The 8,319-nt window shown below is 48.1% G+C and overlaps 1 protein-coding gene across 3 annotated transcripts; it reads right to left on the reverse strand.

Annotated features, from left to right (window-relative positions):
- Positions 1-279: 279 nt before the first annotated feature.
- On the reverse strand, positions 280-3,071 carry LOC147898972 (serine/threonine/tyrosine-protein kinase HT1-like). Of its 3 annotated transcripts, none has more exons than XM_087378337.1 (3): positions 1,667-3,071; positions 1,110-1,565; positions 280-853 (listed from the first exon to the last, which is right to left on the reverse strand). In XM_087378337.1, exons 1-3 carry the CDS (start codon positions 2,555-2,557, stop codon positions 641-643), a joined length of 1,560 nt encoding a protein of 519 aa, XP_087234463.1. In that variant the 5' UTR covers positions 2,558-3,071; the 3' UTR covers positions 280-640. The 3 variants fall into 3 exon arrangements, with proteins under 3 accessions (XP_087234463.1, XP_087234462.1, XP_087234461.1); XM_087378336.1 differs by having other exon boundaries at positions 716-1,565; positions 1,667-2,589; positions 2,697-3,071; XM_087378335.1 differs by having other exon boundaries at positions 716-1,565; positions 1,667-2,832; positions 3,009-3,054.
- Between the last annotated feature and the right edge of the window lie 5,248 nt (positions 3,072-8,319).

Raw genomic sequence — 8,319 nt, forward strand, 5'->3', positions numbered from 1 at the left:
TGAAAGTAAAGGTGATGGTTTCAAGATAAATGTCCAATAGTGATGGCTTCTTTGATACAATTTTTCTACAAACAAACCACTATTCTTTTCTATGGCTTCCCGTAGATGAAGTTAGCAAGACGTTCTCGTCTTAAGTCACTTATTGTTTTTTATGGCTTTGCGTGGATGAAGCTTGGCATCATCACCACCATACCACAAACTTATTCATAATTCATATGCAAAGGTTTGTTATGATGTCACATAAGCAAGTATAAACTTGCCCCTCTTTCTTTAGCAAACAATGCGTGGAGAACAGCAGAAAATATTCATAGCTCATTTCCTCTGCTTTGCTCCTTGAAATAATTTTATTGCTTTTATGCTCCTAACCAAATTTATATATTGTTTCCAACATCACGATGATCCCTGCATGGTAAAATAACCAGAAAAGAAGACGTCTATACACTATTGAAAACATGATTCAGCACTCAACTGAGTTGACTACATACAGTACAGCAAAGATGTGCTTGTTGCCATAAACCTTTGTGTAAATAATAATAAAATGTGACGACAAGTGCCTGATTTAAGGCATGTCGCTCAGGTGTTTCCCTCAAAATAAGGGGAAAAAGAATACCCTACATGTGTGCCTAGAACTCCATACATGTCATCCATGGCGCAGCCATCCAGGCAGGAACCTGTGAAGCTCAGGGGACTCCTGACAAGGAAGATTACAGCCATTAAGGGACTGCTCAAACGTTGTCAAGGTTCGCATAATTTCCCAGAACTGTGGCCTTCTCCCTGGATCCGCAGACCAGCAATGGCGCATGAGATCCTTGAGGAGAGCCGGGCAGTCCGAAGGGATAGGAGGCCTGAGGTTCTGCAGGTCGAGAGAAAATTTATCGTCAGACCTGTGTTTTAGACAAATGCAAGAGTAGACAATTGCAGAGTTCGGACTGCGCAGGATGAAAAAAGCGGGGATGCAAGACTCCGAAACAATGTGTCAGGTGATGCCAAGATCTGTCTGAGCACGATGCAACAGATGGTCGACAAGAGAATGGGAGGGGACTGAGTAAAAATTGAAACCAACCCAAAAGATTGAAGTAAAAAGGCAAGAGGGAGAGGGACAAAGTGACCTTATGCAGAACAGAAAACGCAGCTTGCACTGCACCCAACTCCTCGTAAGGAAGACGAGTCGTGAGCAGCTCCCATAGCACGATTCCGAAGCTGTAGACATCCACCTGCCTCGTATAAGGCGTGTGGCGCAGCATCTCTGGAGCCATCCAGCGATATGTGCCAGGATCATCCGCCCTATAATCAACGTGGGACTCAAAGCAAGACACCCCAAAATCCACTATCTTCACACACTCGTCTTCCGAAAGGACTAGATTATCCGACTTTAGATCCCTGTGAATCACCCCCTTCATGTGCAGATATTCCATCCCCGAGGCAATGTCCAGAGCCAAGCGCACGACCTGCAGCATGGGTAGCGGACAGCCCTGTCTCTTGTGCAGGAAGGCACGTAACGAACCGCCCGCAAGATACTCGGTGATCACGCAGAGAACGGGGGGTTTCTTGCACGCTGCAATGAACTGCAGACCGAGATTGCAAAATCAAGACGACGATGAAGGTAAACTTAGTACGGAGGAGAAGCTCGCAAGTCGCGAGGGATGGAGGTTGGGGGGTGACTCACTTTGATCACGTTGCGATGCTGCAGACACGACAGAGTGGTCACCTCCTGCGTGAAGATCTGCTCTAGGCGACTGGCCAGCGCTACGTCGTCAGGCTGCCGTATCACCTTCACAGCCACAGGACTGTCTTTGTACATTCCGCGATACAAGCGGCTGTGAGCTCCACAAGCAAACCTTTCGCCTAACAAGAGCTGTGACAGATCCACCATCCAACTCTCAGCAGAGACAACGGCGCTCTCTCCGCCCGCACTGGCGAGATGTTGCGACCACGACGGCACACGTCGCACGTCTTCCCTTCCCCCCTTCTGAGTAGCTTCTTCGCAAGTGATGCTTTTCTTGAAGCCGAAAGAACGTCTGGGCGATTGCCTGTCGGTGAAGCTCTCTGTCGAAGCAGACCACGAGGAGCAGCTGTGCGATAGAGACGCCCTCGTGCTCCTCATCGAAAACCAGCTAGACGAAGGGCTCGTCCCCGGAGAGGCCGCTTCGCGAACGGTTTCGTCGTCCCTGGCCGGGGAGAAGCAATCCGATGCGCTCTTGGAATGGATAGAGGAATCGCTTGGCCGACAGGTCGATGAAGAAAACGGGGACGGGAAAGAGAAATCGGCGTCTGCATCTGAGTTCTCACAGGGTTCGTTCCACATCCTCGAGGTCGAAGCCGCCGTGCATCTATGGGACGGCGTGGCCGGAGGCAAGTTGGCATCGAGGCTGGGAGCATGTTGGATGCAAGGAGCAGCAGGAGCGGGGTCGTGGTGGGTGGAAGAGTACGTCCCCTGCGAGGGAAAGGAACGCAGAGACGGGGAGGGGAAGACGATCGATTCAGGGCGATGGAAAACGGTTGAGGAGAAGCGAGAGCGCATGAGCCAAGCCGAGGATTTGGAGAAGTCTCGGTCCATGGCCGGAGTGTTGGGCGAATCTGCGAGGGAAGCTGTGAAATTTTATGTTAGAGGAAGGTATCGAGACAGGAAGAGGCCATGAAAGGCTTAGGAGAGGAAGGAGGAGGAGGAGGAGGGAGGGCAGAGCAGAGTAACGTACGTCGGGAGAGAAGGGAGGTTTCAGGAAGAGAAGTATAAGGCAGAAGAAGTGTCAACAAGATGGTTCTTGGCGGCTGCAGTGAGCATTGATTTCGTTGTTATTTTGTGGTGTTAAAAACAAGAGATGCCACGCCTTTCTGCATCTCGTGCCGTGGCCCTCGTTCTCGCACCAAACAACAAAACGAAACACAAACAATATTAATAACACACAAGAGAGAGAGAGAGTGTGTGAGAAAAAGAAGCTGCACAGAAGGAGAAGAAGAAGCAACACCCTTCTTTGAAAAGTTCGTCTCGCTTGCAATGATCTTCTTACCCCTGTCAACGATAAGTTTTTGAGAGGCTTTTTGGCAACCGCAACCGCTGGCGGGCACCTTCTCGCAACAAACGGTCGCGATTTTTGGGCAAACGCTCTCTATTTATATATATGTGTGTGTCCAAACAATAACGTCCAAATGAGAAATATCCTTTTCACTGTTCAGCCGCCCGCCTGCTGTTTTACAGTTACAACTTACAATCCAACGACGGCGGGCGTGCACACAGCACAGGCCCCACGCCCTCTCCCGCTCCGCGTCTCTGGGGTACTCTCCGTAGTCCGTAGCTACGTCCTGCTTGGTGCAGGTGTGTGTGAAGTTGTGAACTTTGAAGAAGCAAAAGTCTGGAAAACGGGCCCCTTTGACACATTTGCCTGCCTCATTACTGCCTCTCTGCCTGCCACCTGACGCTCCCTCCCCGAGTCCCCCCCCCTGCCTAAAAAACTCCTTTCACCCCGCTCCGTCGCTTTCCAAACCTACTCCTTTCTTTCGCTTGAATCTCACGACGCCCCGCCCCCCCGGGGCCCTCCCGCACCCCGAGATGCGTCCTCCTCACGCCCACCGAGTTTGACCGTCATCTCCTTGCGGTAATTGGCATCTGGCGAGCTTCCCCAAATCCCACTGCAACTAAGCAGTGCACCCGCCTTGGCGACCCCGGACCCTTTGTGTCCCCACAATCTTTATCGTTCGGGGACGATTGGTATGGTGTTACTCCAACGTACTAGTCTTAACCCACTTTCCCAAACAATTGCCAGACAACGTGCACCACTTCCACTCATAACAACCAGATGGCTCGCCTATGATGAGTGTCCCTAGCTCACGCTACCCCATGGTAATATATTGGAAAATAACCTTACACACAACCACTTCCGTAGGCTTGGCAATAGATCTTTTAGTGTTGCAAATGTAGGATTCATCTCCTAATGTCCCCCCATCATTAGGTGAGCATTCAAGCTAGCATTGCAAACTCCATTCACAAATTCCTAAACCAAAGTCTCTCGTTGTCAAAGCTATGTGGAATCGATACAAGCAATGGCAACCAATGAAGCCCACTACCACTAGCACAAAGGACGGTTGCCCAATCAACATGCAATTTGATGAGTCCCCAACACTAGCAATGATGCAAGGAGCTAATCTAAGTCCTCATGCACACATGCAACCTAATAAGTACAAAGCATACAATCCTCGAGAAGGTGAGCACAAGCTACTAGAAAACACAAGGATCTCAAATTTGAATCCTTCGAGAAGCATTTTACCCTCCCAAAGAAGCTAGGCAAAAGTATTTTTACCCTTTAAAAGAAACGTTAAAAATCCCCTCAAAGTTTTATCCTTCTAGAGAAGGGAGTTTTGCCCTTCAAAAGAAGAGCACTTTCCAAGACCATTTAGTTCACTCACTTGAATTCATCATCGCCCCTACCCATTAAACTTGGAGTCCTTCCAAATATATTAAGGGTAGCACAAAGTTTTGGCAAGGCTTTTAGGGACCTCTAATCTATTGCTAAACTCCTTTCAAGCAATGAGATGTTCCAACTGCAAACAAGATCATTCAATGTCCACTACAACCCTTTGATTGGCTAACTTTTTTATTTGTGTACTAAACCTCCAACCTGCAGTTCAAATTAGTGTAATGTCTCAAATTTTGAAGGTGCTAGTTAGCTCATGATTTATTGCATGAACCAAAAAAACTACAAACAATTGCATCCATGGGAGCGTGTGCACTAGCTCTTAGCATAACTGTAGGACTCACCAAAAAAACCACAAATAACTTTGCATCTACAAGAGCATGTGCCCATGCTATAATTAACATAGGAAAACCCACACAATTCTTTGCCAAACTCACAAAACCATCTTTGACTTTATGACTTGAAAAGCATTGTTCACCTTTAAGACTTTTTACACTTTAGTCATCCAATTATTTTTAATTTATGCAAAGGTTTCCTCATCATAAAGCCCATTTTTCTAAGAGTCCATATGCTCTCTTAAGAGATGAATAAAAGTCCCTTTCTGAGCCCTTTCTCCATGCAACGATGACTACAAATCCCTTCGTATTACAAAGACCTAACCCAAGGCCCGTCTTGACTGTCCAAGGTAGCTAGGAGGCACTAACAACAATGGGAGCCACATGGGGAAGGGGACAAATCACCATTTTTCAAGTGAAAGGGACTTTCAAGCATGGCGTTGATGCTAAAGGCTCGAAAAGATGATGGTGACCTACAAGAGTAAAGACCACTCGAAAGGATGATGGTGAACTGCAAGAGTAGAAGATCTCACTTCTAGAAAGGAAATTTTTTTCATCCAATGGCTAGCATGCTTGTTCACCAACAACCAATAACCTTGACAAGCAGTAATCACACAAGTTAGCCATTACTCATCCATAGTATGTACAATTGTCATCTTTGTAAAAGATTTCATGAATCCATTTTCTCTTACTACACGGGTGGAGCTTTTTTTTTTTTAGTCATTCCCACTCCCGCACCCAACCCAATCCAATAAATTCACATAATCATGTATGTACTCAATCTAACAATTTCATGGATATATGGGTTCTAATTCAGAAACCTTATATATATATATGTATGTATGTATGTATGTGTTGGAGAGGTCACCGCCCCATCTGTAAGCCCCCATATGAGGAGAGCATGGGGGGGGTGAACCTAAGCACAAAAGCGTGGCACCCAAGTGCTAGTGAAGGGACTAGCAGAGGCAACTCAAGGCGTCTTCATGGCAGGATGTAGTCACGAAAGAAGCGACCTGGATGGCAAGGGTTGCAGGCAGGATCTCGACCTACAGCAAGCCCTGAACAAGGCGCATTGACAGCAACAGGAACAGCAGTACTTTGGGGCCTGGAAACAAACCTGGCAGGCCAGCACAGCAGGCTGGAACAGGCCTCACATGGAGGCAGACAGTGGCGCAGGGTCACGCAGCAAAGAGGGGGATCAGAGGCTGGACTGGACCCTATATTTATAGGGCATCTGCCCTTGAAAGGTGGGCCAAGGGCCCTTGTAATGTGTGCCCCAAAAGGGCAGCCCACAATCCCATAAATAGGGAGCTGTGGGTCCGTTTTGGTCGGCCAGGGACAGGTGGCTGAACCGACCAGTAGTCGGCCCTTTCTAGGGCTGTTGGGTCGGTTGGCTGGCCAGGCCCTTGAGGGCTATATAAGGGGGCCATTCAGGCCTCATTTCACATCACTTGCAGCAGCAGATCCAGAGCAGAAAGGAGCAGCAGGTAGCCACCCTCTGGACCTACATTCAGGAAGATAGAGAGGTGCTAGCAGGGCTGCAGACTTAGCCAGGAGGCTGCCCACCTAGATTGATTTCCAGACAGCAAGGTGGAGAGGATCATTCTAGACAGAAAGTTTACTTACGCTCGAGGTGGAGCACGCGGACTCTAGTCTAGAGATAGCCAGCAGATAGGAGAAGGACCTTGTGGTAAGATCAGAGGACCACACCATTGGTGGGACTCTGGATCTGTCTATTTTGTATTGTGTCCATATTTGTGGACGGAAATATATTATTTGGTGGTTTCTCTATCTAGTTTGGTTCATTGTCTATTGATGAGTCTGCACACCTATTGAATGCACATAAGTAAAGAAGTTTTTGATTCCACACCCACACCGCACACTGTGTGAGCTCCTGGGCATTATTTCCGCTGCGTGTACCCTCTGTTGGGTATTTTCTAACATGGTATCAGAGCCCAAGTAGGAGGCTCACAAGTGTGGGAGCCTGAAGGCAGGGACCTTGCTGAAGGACGACCCTGATTCAGAAGCTCTAGGGAATCGACTTCCACGACTGGAGGATTGTGCCCTTGCGAGAAGGAGGGTGACTCAGGTTCATTCAGGTGCGTTCAGAGTTCTGGTTTACTGAAATTGAGTTTGGTTGACTTTGTTGTGTGGTATATACAGCAGAGATGTCGACATCTATAGCCTCTTCAGCCCCTGCTTTCCCTTCCTCCTCCTCCAGTTTTCTCTCTTTCACTATCCCTAACTTTGGAGAGTCTGTGAACCTGGACGGGACTAATTACCCGATCTGGAAAGTGAAGATCCGGAGTCATTTAGTGGCTCGGAAGTTGTGGAAGCTAACCACGGGAGAGGAGTCGAAGCCGGAGGACCTGGTGGACAGTAAAGGGGAAGTACTCATGGCAGTAGACAGAGAGGAGCTTGAAGCTTGGGAAGAAAGAGATGCCCATACCCTGGCAATAATCATAGGGACTACGGCGGACTCTCTTCTTCCGCATATCCAACTGGCCGAGACGTCAGTAGAGGCGTGGGCCACCCTGAAGGATCTGTACGAGACAGATAATACCTCCCGGATTGTGCTTCTTCAACATCAACTCTACAATCTTGATATGGAAGAAGGCGATACGGTACATAGCCATTTGACGAAGGTCAAGGTGGTGCGGGATCAGCTGGCAGCAATTGGTCAGAAGACAGACTCATGCCATCTGGCCTTGATGGTACTGAGGAGATTGCCTTGGAGTTTCAAGAGCTTTGTTACGGCTGTGACAGCAGGACAGAGGACCAAACCTCTGACATTTGAGGAGTTGTGTCCATTACTGCTACAGGAGGAAGCTCGAGAGAAGCTCTACAATGAGGACAAAGATGACAAGGCGATGCTGGTAAAGGATTCCGCAGGTAAGGGAAAGGGCAAGCCTAACAGTGGCAAGTCCAATAAAGACGACTCTGACGACGAGGGGACTTCGAAGAGGAAGCACAAGAAGAAGTGTTTCTATTGTGATACACCCGGACATTTTGCAAAGGACTGCAGAAAGAAAAAGGCGGATCTGAAAAACAAACAGGAGTCTGACCCAGATTCAAAGGGAAAGGCCAAAGCTAATGTGGTAATCGAAGAATTGTTCCTGGTGACATCATCGAGTGTTACCGAGGTCAGATATGTTGATCCAGAAATCACAGTAAGGATGTCTGACATAGAGATGTGGGTCGACGAGGAGTCAGATGCCTTTGTGAAGGTGAAGGACAGTATGGAGCGCTTGGTACCTTCCAGGTGTGTAGTTGTTGACACTGACACGAGGGTGGATTCCATGGAAAGCCCTGGGGTCTCATGGTCAGATGGATGCTGGAGTTTAGAAGGGGACAATACATGATTACACAGGTGAGAGTGCTCTCAACGGAAGCAAGAACGGAAGAAGGAGAGAGAGAGATAGAGAGCCACACAAGTTTGGTGGGTGCAGAACCACCCTAATCTTCTTTTTCATTCATTTATATATGTGTTTGAGTATTGTACATAACTGGGGTTAAGGCACAGTGACCTTTAACCCCCACAACCTCCCACTTAAAGGACAATGTGTCTTTAAGGG

This window comes from Dipteris shenzhenensis, chromosome 8 (genome assembly GCF_047967505.1).
Source record: "Dipteris shenzhenensis isolate YYH24624 ecotype China chromosome 8, Dip_SZ_1.0, whole genome shotgun sequence".
NCBI lineage: Eukaryota > Viridiplantae > Streptophyta > Polypodiopsida > Gleicheniales > Dipteridaceae > Dipteris > Dipteris shenzhenensis.

What these genes read in the sequence shown, in the direction of transcription:
- LOC147898972 (XM_087378336.1), bottom strand. Translation starts at nt 2,557, where the DNA reads ATGGACCGAGACTTCTCCAAATCCTCGGCTTGGCTCATGCGCTCTCGC. An exon ending in AGCATCGCAACGTGATCAAA is followed by an intron (nt 1,566 to 1,666) that starts GTGAGTCACCCC and finishes CTCGGTCTGCAG; the next exon opens with TTCATTGCAGCGTGCAAGAA.